The 19,652-nt window shown below is 38.1% G+C and overlaps 1 protein-coding gene across 2 annotated transcripts in view; it reads left to right on the plus strand.

Moving 5' to 3' along the window:
- KDM3B (lysine demethylase 3B) overlaps positions 1–19,652 on the plus strand; it is a 52,913-nt gene that overhangs the window by 2,576 nt on the left and 30,685 nt on the right. The window contains exons 1-3 of one of the 2 annotated variants that reach the window (XM_027856608.1): positions 5,505–5,589; positions 12,706–12,873; positions 14,639–14,752. Coding sequence is in view for 1 of the 2 variants with exons in the window: in XM_027856607.1 (XP_027712408.1) it covers positions 12,706–12,873; positions 14,639–14,752 (282 nt within the window). In the remaining variant the exon portion in view is untranslated. Of the gene's footprint in view, positions 1–5,504; positions 5,590–12,705; positions 12,874–14,638; positions 14,753–19,652 lie in introns of those variants that run through there. The other variant, XM_027856607.1, reaches the window with a different exon arrangement.

The following is a 19,652-nucleotide window of genomic DNA, read 5'->3' on the forward strand; positions in this document are numbered from 1 at the left end:
AATTGAGGGTTGACTAAACAAGCTTCTGGAGTGATTCAAAACATTCCTCTTACCTTTAGGCACAAATGGTAGTGTAAGTTTCTGAATACACTTTGATGCTGAAATTGCTCAGAAGTTAATGCTCCCCTGTCAAATCCATAGTGGCAAAACAACATGGAAGTTTACAGTCTCCTTGAGATGGAAAATGAATATATAAAAATCTGTGTCTTTTAGCTTAGAAATTTAAATCTAAGTTGATCTGGAGCCACATTGAGTTTTTAGCACTCAGGTACAATCGTGCTATTTGGGTTTTGTTTTGTTTTGTTTAACTGCTAGTTGCTGTCAGATCCGGTGCTGCTCTTGAACAGCTAACTAGAGTTTCTAAAATAGCATCATCTTAACTTTCCTTTCTCTTCTACTTATTTCAGGTTTGTTCAATATCTCTTCCTATGTTCATACTTTCTCACATAGTAACAACTCAATAAATGGTTGTTAATGAATGAATGAATCATAACTTCCTCATTTTCCTTAGAATATTCTCTATTAACTGATCTTCCCCTGGTATCTCTCTAGATGGTTCCAAGTGAGAGAAGCTCACTCTTCACAAACCTTTCAATTGGCTAGGGCTAATTATTTTCTGCTTCACTAAGTTTCTTTTTCCTATCATGGATTTCCTTCCCTGAGAACAGGATTTTACCAATCTTGCTTTTCCTGTTGTTTTCCTCAGCAACCATATAACTTCCACCCCAATATGACTACTAGAAGGTAGCATGTCAGTTTCATTTGTCAGTAGCACCCTAAACAACAGCTGGGGTGGGCTCTTTCGGGCTTTTCTTGCCAGAAGGGCTGGGGGCCATAGCACCTGCTACTGCTTCTCAGTTTTCACTTGCCTTTGACAGGTTGATGTTTTTCAAGACTCCAAAATACCTTTGCTTATTCAGATGACAATTATTGTCTGGCTGTTTCAGGAAGGTTTTCTTGTGGTAAATGCCTTTTAGGAAGGTGGAGGGAAAGTCAGTCTGTCCACAGTATTGCAGACTGTGAGCTTGCTTTTACCTCTTCACCTAGGAGCAGTCATGCTCTGAATCATAAAATCTAAATTCATAAGAGACTGGTTTATAAACCCAAATGCCATTTTATTAATTTACGGTGGAAGCTATGCTTAGCCTGAGAACGGGTTGGATTAGTCTACATAGACTGGATACTCTGTACTCACTACTTGGAGATTAAGACAACTCCAGAGTCTAAATTAAAAGGTTGAATATGTAGCAGCAGCAGCAGCAACAACAACCCAGTCAGTCAGTAAACATTAAATGACAGCTGTGTGCCAAGGACTGTGTTAAACGAAGGAGATAGAAATGTGAAAAAGCAGCCCCTGCCCTCAAGTAGTTTACAATGGAGGGGGGAGAGACAACCCATAAAAAGAAGATGAAAAGGCTGGAAGGAGAGTGAAGGAAAGGAAAAGGAAAGCAAAGTGATAGAATCCTGTCCAAACAATTGGGAAACAGGTGAGATGGCTGGACTGGGCTGACAGACTTCTTTAAATGAAAGCTTTGAGAGGAATTCTTTTCAGTCATCCAGCCCTGCAATCCGAAGGGCTGAGGGTACGATGAGAGGTGGAGGGTCCTGGCTGATGCTGTCTAGTAGCATGATTAGTTTCCTGTTGATAAGTTTTCTAGGGGCATGATAGAGTCTAGTCCAAACGAGTACAGCTGGGTAGGAAGTGAAGAGGAAAAAGGATATGCTACAGAAAAGATATTGACGTTAAGCTAAGACATAGCCCATTGTATTATCTTGTTCTTCTTAAACAATATTTCTGCCTAAAAGATAGCTATTACATTTATTTGGCACTTACTAAGACCTAGGCTTTCTGCTCTTTCAGGGTATACAAATGCAAAGCAAACCAGTCCTGCCCTCAGGGACCTTACATTCTTGTGAGGGAAGACTACATTTAAAGGGGAGCTGAAAGGACTTGGGGGCAGGGGGGAAGGGTTTAGCCATTGTTTGGAGCTGTAGCCAGGAAGTAAAATGGAGGCTTCATACCTGGGGTAGATGGGGCAAAAGGTCACTTGTTGGGTGTCCTGAGGTAGAGTGGGTATGATGGCCTGGGTGGAGACTTCGTGGTTTGAAGCTGTTGGCAGGAAGTAAACCAAGAACATTATTCTACTGTCAGAGCATGGACAATATATAAGACATAACTAACTCATTCTTTGTTAGCTGTCATTCTGTCTTCTGTCCATTATCAGTACATTCCGTTATTTGATATCAGTTGCTTCTTATCTTTTAATACATTAAAGTTTCCAAAAATTAAAGCCTAATTTATATAAGATACTACCCTAATTGTATCTGCAACATTTTTTATTTAAAATTTTTATTAATTTATTTATTTTTAGTTTTCAACATTCACTTCCACAAGATTTTGAGTTCCAAATTTTCTCCCCACCTCATCCCTCCCCCCACCCCAAGACAGTGTGCATTCTGAATACCACTTCCCCTAATCTGCCCTCCCTTCTATCTCCCCTCCCTTCTCTTATCCTCTTCCCCTTCTGTTTTCTTGTAGGGCAGGATAGATTTCTATACACCATTGCCTGTATGTCTTATTTCCCAGTGCAACATTTTTTTAAAAGCATAGGTTACCATGATAAAGATTTGCAGAGGAGACTTTAACCCATCTATTCATGTGAACTTTTGTTATCCCAAGCCATACAGCATATCCTTTCTGGATCTTATCTAATCTTTATGCCTTGGGCCTGGACTGACTCCATTTGCAATAATATCATTCACTTTCTATACATCTTCCTTATTGGCACCTCTAAGCCAGATCCCTTCTCATTTGCGTTTATAGACAGTATTTCTGTCAAGTTCTACCACTTTATTTTCTAGCTTACCAAAAAAAAAAAACCAAACAGTTGTCTTCCCTGGTCTTTTTCTTTGTTGTGTTTTGTTTTCACCAGAGTCAATCAGGGTTAAGTGACTTGCCCAGGGTCACACAGCTAGTAAGTGTCAAGTTTCTGAGGTCAGATTTTAACTCAGATCCTCCTCATTCCAGGGCCAGTGCTCTATCCACTGCCACCTAGCTGCCTGGGTCTTTTTCTTTGTATGTCCAATAAATTCAAACTTAATTTTTTTTTAATTGTGTGGAGGAAAGAAGAATTTCAAAGGGAGGGTGATACACATGCATCATACCAACATCAAAATAGACCTTATTGTTTCCCCTACTCCTCCAAATTTCCCTATTTAATGTTGAGGGCACCATCCATTTTCATAACAGTGTTAAGTATCTTGACTCTTAACTCTCCTTTATCCCAGTGTCTAATTATTTGCTGCCTCACATCATTGCTTCTTCCACAATACATCTTTCCCATTCTCAACTCAAACCATCCTACTTCAGGCTCTCATCATCTCATCATCTCCTACCTGGACTATTGTATTCCCTGTAGAATTTCCAAAATAATCTTCCTCAAAGCATAGGTCTAATCATGTAACTGCTATCTTTCTCAAAAATCTTCTGTAGCTCCCTATTGCCTCTAGGATAAAATATATACTCCTTTTGTTTGGTCATTTCAGTTGTGTCCTGCTCTTTGTGTGGGGTTTTCTTGGCAAAGATACTGGAGTGGTTTGCCATTTCCCTCTTCCTCATTTTATGGATGAGGAACTGAGGCAAACAAGGTTAAGTGACTTGTCCAGGGTCAAACAGCTTGTACCTATCTGAGGCCAGATTTGAATTCTTCCTGACTTCATACCTGGCACTCCATCTGCTGGGCCACCTAACTGCTTGTGTAGTCCTCACTTTGGCGCTTAAAGCTCTTTGTAACCTGGCTCCAGCCTGCTATCCAGACTTTCAAGTTACTCCTCTACATTTTAGCCAAACTGGCCTACTTTTTGTTTCCTGAATGTGGCATTCAGTCTCTTTCCGTTCTGTACTTTTGTACTTTCTCTGTATTATCATTCCCCAATATTTGAAATGCGCTGCTTCTTAGAATCTTTAGCTTCATTCAAGGCTTGGCTCAGTTGGAAGCTCTGCTTCCACCTCCTCAAATTTCTTGGTATTTACTTATTTGTGTATAGGTTACCTCCTATTGCAAACTCCTTGGGGGCAGGGGCTGTATTATTATTATTTTTAAGTTGTGTCCTTAGCTCCTAGCCTGACTTGTAGTTGGTAGTAGGCAGTTAAATGCTGATTGATTAATTGAAATTCTAATGCCTTTGTCTGGTTTTCTTTGAAAATAATAATAATAATGAGGCTTTGAGTTAACCCTCTTCTACAGTATTGTTCTATAGGAAAATGTGTTCTAGATTCCAAGCAAGACCAACTTACAATTTTTGGAGGACAACCCATTCATAAATTAGTTTAACCTGTAGGGTGTAAATCCAATTTGGATTTCCAGCAGCATTCCCACTCTGCAGGTTACATTTCAGTGATCATACTTCACAGAGCTCACAATCAAAATATTTCTTCTGGATTTATCTAGTAGTGGTGGAATCATGTCAGTAATTTGTTTTGAGACTACTAAAATCATTCTATATCTGGCCCTTTTAAACTGTTTTTGTAGATCAGGGTTACTAGAGAATTACATATCTCAGTGAGCAGTGACTGCTTATTTGTTTAAAATAAATTACTTCTTGTGTTCCCAATTTCCACTCTGAAATTTTATAATCCTGTTTCAGACTATGAAATGACTGTTGCCATCACATAAGAATCCACTTCTTGAACTGTCCTGGGATCTGATCTTCATTAGCCTTTGGAAAGCTGAGGTCATCTATACTTTCAGCATCTTAATTGGTGCTTTTAGAGTCTTCAATGGAAAGTCCTCCTGGGTGTTTGTCACTGGCAGCGACCACTCCCTGTGGGAGTTTTCTCCCTCATCTTCCTTTGGCATATTGTTTTTAAATTAATTAAACTAGGATATAAAAGTGTTCTAGTAGACAATTTTTATACTGTTTCAGGAACATTTAAGATTTACCTTTAAAATACTTCCTCATAATACTGTTAGATATTCAAATGGATTGGTGATTATAAGGATATGGGTATTGAATCCAGGTATGCATGTTGCAACTCACTCATACCTAAACATTTTGTATGACTCTTGTCCAAGTCTGGCCATAAGCTTGCCATGGAGATAATTCCAAAGTACTTATATTCGCCTGACATGTTAGGGATGCCAGCATAGCACATGTATCCATCAGTATGAATTATATCTACCTCACTTATCACATGACCAGCCCATCCTGGGGTTTTAATCATGCTTTTTTTTATAATGTCCTTTATATCTGTGCTCCGTTGCAATCCCTGACTCAGAACAAACTACAGAAGTTTATTCTGATCTCCTATATTAAGTCAGCACTTATTTTGGCGAGCCAAGAAAAGGGAAAGGTTTGACAATTCTAGTGACTAAACTCAAGTGAGTTAATGGTTTGCTGTTTGAAGTTGGGTAGGTAGCCTCTTAATGTTGGGGGTGGGGAGAACAAGAGGGAGTTGGAGGAGGGGAGAAGGAGAAAGGATCTATCTTATGTTTTCTAGGGAAGCTGAGGGGAAACATACAAACTATAATAACCTGTGGGAAATCTTTGGAAGAAGTTTGGAAGAAGAGGATTAAGTGTAAATTGAAGGTATTTTTTTTATATACATGCAGGTGTTTTTAGAATGTGTCTGTGAGGTACCTGAACCATTTAATTTCAAAAGTCACTCTGTTCAGTAATGTTTGAAATAAGTTTTTATAGGGGGAGCCATGAGAAGAGTGAAAGGGAGGAATAATGTCTACAAAAGTAAAAGTTCTCCCAGAGGTCCCTTCCAGCCCCAGATATTGTGATGCTATGAAATAATTGTTTCTTCCCCAACATTGTCTCAGTTTGCTACACAGTTTTATAGGATGGGTATTTTGGAAGACTCCCATTTTGTTGTGAAATGTAGAGAAGATTGGGAAGGAAAGTTCTGTTATCAGTGATATTTCAAATGAGAACGAGCCTTGTGATAACTAGAACCAAATATTGCTCTGACTTTATATCACATTGGAAGACCTGTATATTTTTTTTCATCCTCTCTGGAGAATTTATGAAAATGCAATGTTTCAGAACTATTTTTTTCCATATTTGATTTTAAAACTCCTAAGCCATATCAGTTTGGAGGGAATCTTTTAAAGAAAAGCAAATAAGTTGTACCACTATATCTCTGTTCTCTTAAGATAACTTACCCTCTGGTTCTCAAGTCCCAGTTACAGCATACTGTTGCGTTTTCCCCTCTTTGAGAAACAGTGCTGTTTTTCAGCTATGTTGGACTACTTTTTTTTAATCACATTTCATTTAGAACTTAATATTTTGCTTTCAGTGTTCTGTAGGTTGATCCATATACCATCACCTATTTTGTCTTAATCTTTACTACTGGCTAATCTGTGATCTGACTACTACCAGTTATCTTGTGTATGAAATTTTTCTGACCTTAACTCATTTCTAAGACTTATTTTCGGAAGTGAATTAAGCTCAATGTTAGATGCATATCCTTTGCAGGTATTTATCAACTCATCAAAAACAATCCACATTTTTATTCTAGTCATTAATCTTTAAGAAAATAGATGCTTTTTGTTTTTATATCACATTCATTTTTTAAACTTTCTTTTAATTCTAAACCGTACAAACTAAATAAAATGAGTGTTTCCATATGCATAGAACAGAAAAAGAAAATTGATCCTACATGAAACTGGGAGTCTATTATATGTACAGCTTGCTTTTCTTCTTAAAATATGTAATAAAGTCAGCATATAATTTCCAAAAACATCCTGCTGTGATGTTTCCTAGTCTCTTCATGCCTCATTGACCCTGATTTCCTTTTTTCCCCCGTTTTTGGGGAAAGGAAACTTTATAACAGATATGCTTAGGCAAAACAAATTCCCACATTGACTGTAGCTGAAAATATATGTCTTGTTTTATGCTTCATCATCATTCCTCTGGAATCATAATTGGACATTGCATTAATCAGAGTTCTTCAGTCTTTAAAAGTGTTTTTTCTTTATAATTTGCAGTTGTTACTGTTGTATAAGTCTCTTGGTTCTGTTCATTCTGCATGAGTTCATAGAGATCTTAGTAGTTTTCCCTGAAATTGTTCCTTTCATCATTTCTTACAACATAGGAATATTCTATTATATCATGTACCATAATTTGTTTAACAGTTCCCCAATTGATGGGCACTCCTTTAATTTCTAATAGTTCTTTGTGCCTACAAAAAGCTGCTATAAGTATTTTTGTAAATATTGGTTCTTTTCATCTTTCTTTGGTTCCCATGGAGTATATAGTTCTAGTAATGGTTTCTCCGGGTTTAAAGGACAAACAGTTAGTGATTTGGAGGTTTGAAAGACTGGTGGTAATAGTTCGAGAATGACAGGACCAGTTCACAGCCCATTAGTGTGCCTGTTTTACCACAGTCCCTTCAGCAATTGTCATTTTCGTTTTGTCTTTGCCAGTGTGATGGATGTGAAGTAGATACTGGAATTGCTTTAATTTTCATTTCTCTAATTATTAGTAATATGGGCCGTTTTTCATGTGGTTATCCATAGCTTGAATTTCTTTCTTTGAAAACTTCATACCCATTGCCTATTTCTTTATTGGGAATGATTCTTGTTTGAACACATTTTAATCAGTTTCTTGGATATAAGACCATTATCTGATCATTTAGTGCATAGTCTCAAGAAAGTAGTTGTTCTTGGCTTGCCAAAGGCTGGTTCAGGGGCAACTAGGTAGCTCAGTGGATAGAGCTCCACCTTGGAGTCAGGAGGACCTGAGTTCAAATCCGGCCTCAGACACTTGACACTTACTAGCTGTGTGACCCTGGGCAAGTCACTTAACTCTGATTGCCTCATCAAAAAAAAAAAAAGCCAAAAAAACCCTCAAAGGCTTATCCAGCCATCAATCCTTATATACTCAATAGTCAGGGAAGTTAGGAAATAATTGATTTTACATCAATTAGGTGACTCACTGTATGCCAGCTCTTCCTTAGAATTGTAAAGCAGGTCAGGGAATACCTAAAAGTTTATCTTTTAGATTATTGTTTTGAATTCCCAAGATTAGCTATAATAGAATATTATATTCCAGCATATGCTGAAGGTTTCAATTTTTTCATTATTATTTTTACTTAGATTTTAGCATAAGTTTTAGATGAATATATTAGTGTTAAAGAGGCAGCATGGTGTAGTGCAGGCGTGGGGAACCTGTGGCCTCGAGGCCACATGTGGCCCTCTAGGTCCTCAAGTTCAGCCCTTTGATTGAATCCAAACTTAACAGAACAAATCGCCTTAGTAAAAGGATTTGTTCTGTAAAACTTGGACTCAGTCAAAAGCCTGCACCCACGGACCTAGAAGGCTACAGGTTCCCCACCCCTGGTGGGATAGAGAGTTGGCTTCAAAGCCAGTCACCCCGGGGTTCAGATCTTACCTCTGACACCTACTGGCTGTGTGACCTGGGGTAAGTCACTTGATCTCCTCAAACACTGAGATTTTGGATTACAAATTTCGGAGAATCAATTAGTTAACCAATAAGCACTTATTAAGTGCTTACTATGAGTCTGTATGATCATATGAGATAATATTTATAATATGCTTAGTACAGTGCCTACTACAAAGTACTTAATAAATGATCCTTCTTTCCCCTTCCTGAATGCTGGGCATGTAAAGAAAAAAACAAAAACAGCTCTCTGCCCTAAGCAAACTTACATTCTAATAGGGGTGGGGAAATAACATAAGAACATAAGTACATAAATCAGAAAATACAAAATAAATACAGGAAGATAGACGGTAACCTTAGAGTGCTTGTTACCAACAACTGGGGGGATCGGGAAATGGCTCCTGGAGTAAGTGGTGCTTGAGCTGAGTGTTAAAGGAAGCTGGGGATTCTAAAAGTTAGGTTGGGTGGGAGAGTTTTCCAGGTAACAGCTGAGGAAAAGCACTAAGGAAAGATGGAACATCTTATGTGAAGAGCAGCCAGTAGGCCAGTATGGCTGGATCATAGAGTGCATAGAGGGAAGGAGAATGGAAAGGTAGGAAGAGGCCAAGAGTGAAGAGATCTAACTGTCAAACAAAGGACTTTATATTTGATCTTGCAGGTAATAGGAAGCCAGAGTTTCTTGACTGAGGGTGTGGGGAAGGAGTAACATGATCAGACTTGTGCATTAGGGAAAATCACCTTGGCAGCTGTGTGGAGGATAAATTGAAGTAGGGAGAGAGATATGAGGTATTCAGACCATTTAGAAGGAGACTGGAATAGTCCAGGCAAAAGGAGGTGAGATTCTAAACTAGAGGGGTTGGGTGGGTAGTTGTGTAACTGTAGAGGAATGATTGTATTCTAAAGATGTTATAGAGAAAGTTTACATGATTTGGCAGCTAATTGGATAAAGGAGTCAAGAATGACAGTGACATTGCAAAAGTAAGTGAAAAGGTGCTAGTGCCTTGCCAATACATAAAGGAAGCTCAGAAGACTAGAGGGAGGGAATGACTTGAGTTTGGGATGCTTATGGTTTGTCTTGTCCTTCAGAAAATTCTTTGACGCGGAGTCCAATATGGATGGGTAGTTGTTTGTTTTTTATTTATTTATTTAATTTTCTTTTGGTATATCGAAAGGCCTGCTTTAATAACATGCTAGTCCCACCAGAAAATAAACACCCACAACCCTTCCCCACCTCTTGTCAGTAACATGGTTAGGTTGGCCAGCCAACTCATACTTTTTGACCTCTATCTCACCATCCCCTTCCCTCCTATGGAAGTATGCTTCATTCATTGTGTACGTGTTGTTAAAACCACAGCCACCAGTAGGCCTGGTGGTTCCTGCTGCCTTTACACTGTGATTCTACCTGATAAATGGATGAGTAAGGGTTAGGGTTACTCCACCACCACCTCAAGCTGAAATAAAAGATGGCCATCAACCAAAATGGACTTTTTTATCCCAGTTCTCTTCTACTATAAATAGTCCTTTTCTCCTTAGCAGGAGGGCTCTACTTCTGACCATACTTTCCCATTTGTTCTGCCTCTCTGGTAGCTGCTATAATGTCCACAAGGCTTTAATCTTTTAAGTTCTACATACACACCCTGGCCCCTATGTACATATACCCCATATAGTTTTTGTTTTTAAATTTAAATATAAAAAATACTACTCTGTTTCTTGTGAAGGGAGGATAATTGGCTAGAAGTTCCTTTTCTCTTTTCTAAAGTTGAACAGTCCACCTTGGTTCACACAACCTACAAACTATCTTTTGGCTGTTCTTCCCTCTAGGTCAGGGAAAATATAAAGAGGCCCATACAGTTAGAAGACACAGGGTTTATTTCCCAGTCTACCTAAGCTGAGACTACCACCTCTTACTGAATCTTACCTTACAGCCTCATGAATTTAACATTCTCCTTCTCCCCCCCCCCGAAAAAAACCCAATAAATTCCTTGCTCTACCCACCCCTTTTTTTTTTTCCTCCTGGAAGCCACAATTCTCTGCTAATGTACAAACCTGATTAGGTGGAAGCAGTGGTTATATTTCTTCAACCCCTTTTCCCACTTACACACTATTTCTCAGTCTTCAGAGTCATCAATGACTAAAAACATCCCTTCACCCTATACACACACACACACACACACATGCGCGCACGTGCGCATAAGCAAGGACTTATCTATGGGCACCAAAAAAAGGTATCTTGTTCCCTGAGTTAAATGTATTAGGGAAATGTGGAAATGTCAGAGAAGGGGCATGAGGTTATAGGATGGGAACTACAGAAGGTACCTGTAGTTCTTGAGAGACTAAAGAGGAAAAAAAGGTTTCGAGTATGTGGATAAGGATGTCAGAGTGAGATAAGGAATCAGAAAGGACTGCCATGCCACAGGGGCCGGGTAGAAGAAGCTCTAAAAGGTGGAGGGGAGTGTAGGTTGTGTTGAGAATGAAGAATAGGTTTAGGAAGAGTAAAACTTAAGGATAGATAGAATGTGAGAGAAGGATTTGGTCATATAGAAGAATGTCAGAATTTTTGTTCAAGGAAGTAGAGCAGTTGTAGATATTGGTGAGATCTTGGCTGTGATCCCTGTTTGTGAATAAGGTGTCCCAAAAGAGGGAGTCATGGCTTTGAAGAGATTGAAGAAGTGAGAGGGTAGGAAGTTTGAGGGAACATCAGCATGGAAGTTGAAGTCTCTTCAGCTCAAGCTGAAGAGGAGAGGAAGACAGTAAGCTAGCCAGTGCCCAACTCCTTGAGAAAGGAAGGAGAATGAACTGGGTAGAAAATTTAATTGGCCAGACTTCAAAGGAAGACAGGTAACTGAACTATAAGGTGGCAGAAAGGGAGTCTCAGAGTGACAGCAGGAAGCAAAAAGTCTTTCAACTCCTCCAGGACCATTGTGTAAGAGGATTTGAGTGAAGGTGCAGCAAGTGCTGGAGAGGATGGCCTGTCATCAAAGGGAAGAACAAGTAGATGAAAGGAAGGTGAGAGAAAGAGGTCCAGAATGAAGGGAAGCTTGTTCACTATAGAATGGGAGTTCCAGAGGGTGCAGGAAAGGACAGGTTGGAGTTGGACATAGGTGGAATAGGGTCGAGAAGGACAGGAATGAGAGAGCAGGAGGTTTTGGTTAGGAATAGTTTGCTTCTAGGTGTCCTGTGACTGAATAATAGAGGGAATAGGCAGAGTAATAGGTAGAGGTAGAATGTTAGCCATAGGCGTAGTAGTGGGTAGGCTCCTTGAGAACAGTGACCCTCTATCATTTTCCTTTTGTTCCCTTTCAGTGGCTTTAGTGAATTTGTTGAATGAATCCAACTGCCATTCTTCCCATTCCCTAATTTGGTTTGGTCCCAGAATAATTACATGAAATGGAAGCAGGAATCTGGGCCCATAGTATGCAACATACTTTATAGAATATTGGGAAAACTAGAACTTTGCATATATCACTTCATTGTTTAGACAACTTTTTAGTAACATCTATCATCAAATATTTTATTGAGAATTTGCTGTGTGTTTAGCTACTGAATAGATTGTTTTCTGAATTAATCCCAGTCTGTATAGATACATCTTGGATACTTTGTGACTTATATGATTGTGAGCCAAAACCAAACTAGATGGGATGGGAGCTTATTATTAAAAGTAGCTTTAGTATGAACTGTTTTCATGTAGTAATTTCCAGTTAACTACAGTTTAAGAAACTGAAGTAGTCTCTTCGGGGAAGAATGGCAAGCTTTGTTGTGACTGAAGCATCTCTTGGCCAATAGATTATAATCACTAATGACAATAGCAATTGTTTTTATTTATTATTATTATTATTAATTCACATGGCCCTCTTGTAAACCATTTTCAGCGTAAGTACACACAGGGTGTTGATACACCCTGTAATCTTGCCATAGAATCCAAAAGGATTTAGAAGCTAAAACCGTAACTTCATTTTTATGTTATGACTCTCCTGAGATCATGTAATACATTAAAATTGTTCATTGGCTTTGAGACCTAATGAGATTCTTGTGTAGGCCCTGCTGAGAATTATTGTCTCTATGGTTGTCACTGTCTATGCTTCTATTTCTTAAGTGATAAAATGGGCCTGAAAACCAGCCTTCTGTCTCATTAAACTGTCCTCAGTAACTCTTAAAATGAATTCTAAAGTAATTTTAAAAGAACTTAGTTTTTTTTCTTTAACCATTTGCAGAGCACACTGGGTTTGTATGAGTATGTTGTAAGATGAAGAAATTCAAAAATAGATCTTCTAAATCCTTTCTTGGATTCTCTGGCAGATATTTGTGGAATTTGATGGCTGCAACTGGAAGCAACACTCCTGGGTGAAAGTCCATGCCGAAGAGGTTATTGTGCTGCTGCTAGAAGGCTCATTAGTCTGGGCTCCCCGAAAGGATCCGTTTCTCCTCCAGGGGACCAGGGTCTCAATTGCACAGTGGCCAGCCCTGGTGAGTATAGTGGGCAGCAACGGATTTAGCCTTCTGCTTTTGAGTTTGATTTGGAAGTTAACATTTGTAGTAGGTATCTGATGGGATAACCAAATCTATACTGTATGTGTGAGGTTTTTATTAACAGCTATAATTTTTGAGAATTAATCTGCATAATTTAGAAACATGGACCTTGCTGTCAAATAATTTTCTGCAGGACAGGACAAACACAAATAGGAAATATTTTCTCAAATGTGCTCTCAAAGTTTATATATCTTAAAATATTTAATTACTTTCTAATCTCTGGGGAATTTTGTCATCTTCAGTACACTCTTGTAGAAAATTTTTGAAATGGGTATGTTATCCTTGAAGGAGATTTTTTAAATGATCAAATATTTGCCCTTTTAAGGCATTAGCTAGAAAGCTGGCCTCAGAGCCAGTAAGATGTGGATTCAAGTGCTGCCTCTGGCACTACTAGGCTCTGTGACCCTGGACAGGGCCTGATTTAACCCCTCAGTGCCTCAGACAATTCTCTACTCCAGGCAAGTTTGGGAAACTGAGAAGGTGCAGACTGCCTTGGTAGCTGTTTCCTCTCTTGGGAGTTGCCCTTATCAGCTAAATTACTGGTCTAGTCCTTTTCCCTATCTCTAAGGTAGGATCTAATAAACAGAATTTAATTCTAAAGGTAAGTACTTTTTTCTTACTTATTCTGTTGTCAAAAACATTAAGTAAAAAGTGGCAACAACTGAAAGAAAATAAATTTTTTATAGTTTAAATTTGAATTCATGAAAAAAAAAACTGGACCTTAAACTTTTAGTGACCCATTGTCAGTGTAAGATATATTTTCACTTGCTAGAACAATTTCTCTTTCCTTTTGTTTGTTTTGGGAGTGGTATTAAATGTTTTAAATGTATTCTTCCTTTTATAAAATTGTATTTAAAAGTATATTTAACAAAGCAGAAATAAAATTATCCTGTTGATTTTTAAGACCCTTTCTGCATTTCTTTTCTGTATATTTTATGGATTTTGTTTTTGTTATAGTATTCATCTTTATTTCCATAGTTGTTGTGGATATTATGTATGTTGGTGGAGGTTTTCTCAGTTCTGCTTTCTTCGCTCTGCATTACTTCTATTTTCCCATATTTTTCTGTATTCTTCCTATTCAACATTTCTTATGACCCAGTAATATTCCATTACATTCATATACCATAATTTGTTTAGCTACCTCTTTCATTAGAGCTTTGAATGATATTTATGGTTAGTTTATATTTGAAAAGTTGTTGTGTGCAAATGCACATAGATTTTTAAGGATCTTGCACATTTTAGACAATTAATATTTGTTATATTAAAGAATGGTTATTTTTTGGAACCCCTCAGATTTCAGGAACACTATCCAGAGGTCTCAAATTTGAATCTGTTTTCCCTGGGTCTTTATCCAGGCTCAATCCTAATAAGACCTGGCATGAGTTCCTTAGAGATCATAGAGAATTTCAGAATTTTTTGCATTTTGACCTTAAATTAACTTTTCTGCACAGGATTGCCTTGCTTGTGATTGTAATTTTTAAAAAAAAGGATAAAGGAAGGGAAGGTTATTTGAAGGATTTGGTGCTGAGTTAGGAATCATTTTGCAGGACTTTGTGCTTTAAATTGTCAATCAACTTTACTTACTCTAAAGTGGTGACAAAGAAGTTTATGAACAAATGGAAGCTTTGGGGTCTGTCCAGGTAAGAGTTTGGCCATGATATGCTTCCAGGCATTTAATCTACTTCTTCTCCACTTCTCACAGACCTTCACTCCATTAGTGGATAAATTGGGTTTGGGGTCTGTGGTTCCAGTGGAATTTCTTCTGGATCGAGATCTCCGATTCTTGTCAGATGCTACTGGATTACGCCTATTCCAGGTACTTGAACTCTGCTGTAGAGCCTAGTTAGTATCCTTGTTATCATTTCCTTGACTAATACATATGCATTCAATCAATCAGTAAACATTTCCACAAGCTTTTGCTAAGTATCTGCTGTAAGCATTGAGAAGGTATTGTGGAGAAGACCAAAGAAAAAAAATACAGTCCTTGCCCTTATAGAGCTTACATTAAGGCTATATGGGAATTGGGGCAGCTAGGTGACATAGTGGATAGACCACTGGCTCTGGAGTCAGGAGGACCTGAATTCAAATCCAGCCTCAGAAACTTAACACTTGCTATGTGACCCTTGGCAAGTCACTTAACCCCAGTTGCTTCAACAAAAAAAAAAAAAAAGAAAAAGACTATATGGGAATTTTTCTAATTGCCTTCAGCTTTAAACTTTGTACTTCCTTGAACTATTATGTGCCATTAAGTACTTTGACCAACTCCTATGCTACTCTGTAAAGTAAACTTTGGTGATCATACCTTTCCCCTTTGTGTATTCTCTTGTTCTGAAAACTTAAAGCTTGCAAAAATGAACAGAAGGAATTACGACTAGAGAAATTGATCAGCAGGATGGAAAAGATTGTAAGAAAAAAAAAGATGATGGAAAGAATAAGAGATAGCAAGTGACTGATAGTTAACTTAATTATGCTTGAGAACCTAAACAGCAATTGAAAGATTCTGTTTGCATTTTGGGCTTAGGTAAGAATTGGCAAATTGCCTATCAAAAGCTGCTGAGCAAAGTAGCATTGTGTCTCCTAAGTCTACTGTAACTAAGTGAAGCCTCATTTAGGAGCCCCTGTCAACTGAACCCCCTGTACAGCAATATTTAATAGGCCTGCAACATAGCACTTTGCTACAGTATTTTCTCAAGAGAGTGGCCAATAAGAAAAACTTGCTTCTGACAAGTTCAGGGGCAAGAGAAATTTTGGCCATGGCGTGTAGAGAGTACACTTTGTTCAGTGGTATGTAGGTAGATGTGTAGATAAGTAGATTATAAAGTTGGCTGCTCCCCCGATAGAAGAGAAAGTGACAGGTTGGGAGCAATACTTCCCTACTCTCCAGCTTGTCAGGGAGACCAAAGTATTTCTGAAAATAATGGATGAAGTACAGCAAAGAAAAAAAATTTGTAAAGAAGCAGAGGCATTTCATTATCAGGAGGCTGCTGTTGTTTGTCCTTCGTTCTTGAAGAGGACCAGGAAGCTGGTGCCAAGACTTGAAAATGAATTGAATTTAAGGGAGGGAGGGCTGTACAAAGTCACCAGCCTCACTTTCTCCTCCAGAGCCATCTGGGTCCAATAGCAAGATACAGATCAGGATATCAGGATGACTGGAGGTGGCCCCTGTCAGGTGGCTGGGACAATAATGGAGGAACGTGCTATAAAAGAAAGATGGGAAGAAGTACTCTGCTGAACATGTAAAATAAAACCTGTTATGGAATAGGTCTTGGCAGGGAGCTTGATCATCTCAGAAGGAAAAAAAAACAGTGGATTTGAAATTAGAAGATCTGGTGAATATTAGCTCTGCTAGTTATCTCACCTTTCTGACTTTTTAAGTCCCTACTACGTGCTAGGCACTATGTTAATCCCTGAAGACATAAAAAAAGGCAAAATCCCTGCCCTCAAGAAACTCATGATCTCATATTGGAGACAAGGAAACAAATACGTACAAACAAGCTGTATACAGGATAAATAGGAAATAATTAAGGAAGGCACTAAATTAAGAGTAGTTGGGAAAGGCATTCTATAGAAGCTGGGATTTAATTGGAACTTAGAGGAAGCCAGTGAAGGCAGTAGGCTGATAATAGGAGGGAGAACATCCCAGGCATGGGAGACAGCCAGGGAAAATGCCCAGAGCCAAGGTGAGTCTTGTTTGTGGAACAGCCAGCCAGTCAGTGTCAATGGATTGAAGAGTATGTGGCAGGGAGCAATGTATAAGAAAAAGACAGGAAAAGTAGAAGGGAGACTAAGTTTTGCAGGACTTTGAACACTAAATAGGATTTCATATTTGATTCTGGAGGCAATAGGGAGTCATTCAAGTTTATTGAGTAGAGGGGTGACATGGTCAGACCTGAATTTTAGGAAAATCACTTTAGTGTCTGAATGGAGAATCGGTTGGAGTGGGGAGAGACTTGAGGCAGGCAGACCCACCTGCAGGTTATTTTAATAATCAAGGCATGAGGTGCAGAGGGCCTGCATAGGGTGGTGGCAGTGTCAAAGAAGAGAAGGGGGCATATTTGAGAGATATTGCAAAGGTAGGTAATCAGCAAACCTTGGCAGCACATTCGATATGGGGGGTGAGAGATAGTGGTGAGCAGAGAACAATTGCTAGGGTTCTGGTCCAAGGAGCTGGGAGGATGGTGTTGCTCTCTATAGTAAGAGGGAAGGTAGGAAGTAGGGGACAATTGTTTTGGACATATTGAGTTTAAGATACCTACTGGACATCCAGTTTGAGATGTCTGAAAGGCAGTTGAAGATACAAGACAAGTCACTTAATCATTTTGAGTCTCAGTTTCTTTATCTGTAAAATGAGGGGAATTGGACTAGATCGGGGCTTCTTAAACTTTTTTCCATTCTCAACCCTTCAGCACTTCTTAAACTGTGGGTCTTGACTGCATATGGGGATGTGACCCACAATTTAAGAAGCACTGGACTAGATGACCTCTAAAGTTCCTTCCAGTTCAAAATTTATGATCCCCCAGTTTTAATACTTTCCTCTCCAAATTACTTTATATTTATTTATCTGCCAACATGTTATTTACCCTTCAATAGTAAAGCTCTATGAGGGCAGGGACAATTTAATTTTTGTCTTTATATCCCCAGCATCTCCATAATCCTACTCAGATGCCTTATCATGATTTTGAAGTGACTCTGAATTCTCAAAGTCTTTGCCAACAGAGTGCAAGGGCTGGTAAATTCTAACATGCTGAAAAGGCTTCAAGTATGGTCTTTGAAACAGTCTTGAGAACCAAACTAGATAAGTATGAAGAGGCACATCACCAATGGGCTAGCCAATGAGTGATAGATAGACTTTTTTTTTTTTTTTTTTTACCATGACAGCCCATGAAACGAAGAAAAATACAAAATGACCCTTAGTCCTATAAGGCTTCTTCCATTTCTGCAGTGATTGCTACAGAGAATGCCAAGAATAATACAATTTTTAGATTGTAACAAAACTTTTAATTTTACTACTGCTCTTCTAAGTGTGAAATACTTGTCCAAAAACTATCATGTGATCATATGCTAGAGGTACTAGATTATATCAATCTTGACTTTCTCAACACAAATGAAACCAGAAGAAAAACAAGTGCAGTTAAATGGAAGGTTGACTCACAGGTACTTCTTGTAGTCTTTTCTTTGGAGAAGCAAAGATAGTAATTGGTGGGGGTAGGTTTTATTGTACACCTAAAGGTAATAAGAAACAGTATTTTCATGGGATATTTGGTCATCATATATTATAGTGCTGAAGATAAATACTTCTGTAAAGACCTCAATAAAAAAAATTGAAACTCATTCACTGACATCAGTTGCTGAGGGTAAAGTGATAGCTAAATACTATGAAGAACTTGATAAGAGTAAGACCCTTCAAATTAAATCAATCTACACTCTTATACTTTGAATATCAGAGTGAAAAGGTAGGAAATATATGGGAAATATATGATGGTTCAAGAACAAGGAATGAAATAGGCCAAAGATTTGAATATCACACAAAAGCTTCATACCTTCATATCATGAACATTTTTATTGGAAGGAAAAATGGTAAATACTGAACATGTTGAGTACCAAAAGAAAAGGAAATAGATTGTATTTTAACAAACAAGAAAACACATGTTATTGATGTGGGAGTTGTCCCTGAATTAACTCTTTAGAGACTTTTAACTCATACCATCACTAAGATAAGAGTTTAAAAAAGAGAGCGAAAAACAAGAATAAGGGGAGGGAAATATGTGGTAGAAAAAACTGAATACTAATCTCTTTAAACAAATAATTGATCATTAAAATTGGAAATGAACAGCATATATTACAACAATTTATACTATAATAATTTTGTACAGAAGTTTAACAAACACAAGTTAATTGCCACAACGAAGAGACCAAAAAAAGCCCAGAAAGTACCTTAGTCACATCTGGCTTACTTTCCAAATAAAGATGGCTGCCAAAGGCAATACCAGGTTAGAATATAAACTCATTTGTAAAATTTTATGAAGAAGGCTGATGGATAATTATGAGCATATCATCTAATAATATGCAAAGGGATGCAATGGAGGACAAAACTGGCTTGAAGAAGTCTTAGCAAGACATCCAACTAAGCAAAAACATTCCAGAGGCATTTAAGGGTAAAAAATGGGAGGATAACAAAACAAGTAGAAAAGATTTGTAAAAATCATAACAAACATTTGGACCCTAACATTGTAGTCCCATATGTGCTAATAGGGGAGGTATAAATGGCACTTGGAGAACAGTCAGGTAAAGGAGCCTGGTTGGATCAAGTATATATAGAAAAATCTATGCTAGAGGTGACATAATTGTGAAAGTACTGATGGATCAGTGGACAAGTATCTGATATCAAGAAGATATCAAAGGCATTGGAAATAATCTCAGACCTTATTTATACTGAAAAAATGTGACCAACAGAACATCGGTAATATCAACCTATGTGCCTTATTCCTTATCTATGCAGAATCGTTATGAGAGCCACATACATTGTGGACTTTGTTGAAGAGGATGTTAGTGAAGAACAGGCAGACTTTCACAAGCAATATTCAGTAATGGACCACATCTTTACCGTTTCATAATTGACTGGAAGATAGAGAATATGAGATCTCACTTTGCTTATTTGTTGATTATTAAAAAGCATTTGAGTAGGCTCTTTTTCAACAATGTGTCTCCAGTCCATA

Source organism: Vombatus ursinus, unplaced genomic scaffold (genome assembly GCF_900497805.2).
Source record: "Vombatus ursinus unplaced genomic scaffold, bare-nosed wombat genome assembly UNPS02011572.1, whole genome shotgun sequence".
In the NCBI taxonomy this organism is placed as follows: Eukaryota; Metazoa; Chordata; class Mammalia; order Diprotodontia; family Vombatidae; genus Vombatus; species Vombatus ursinus.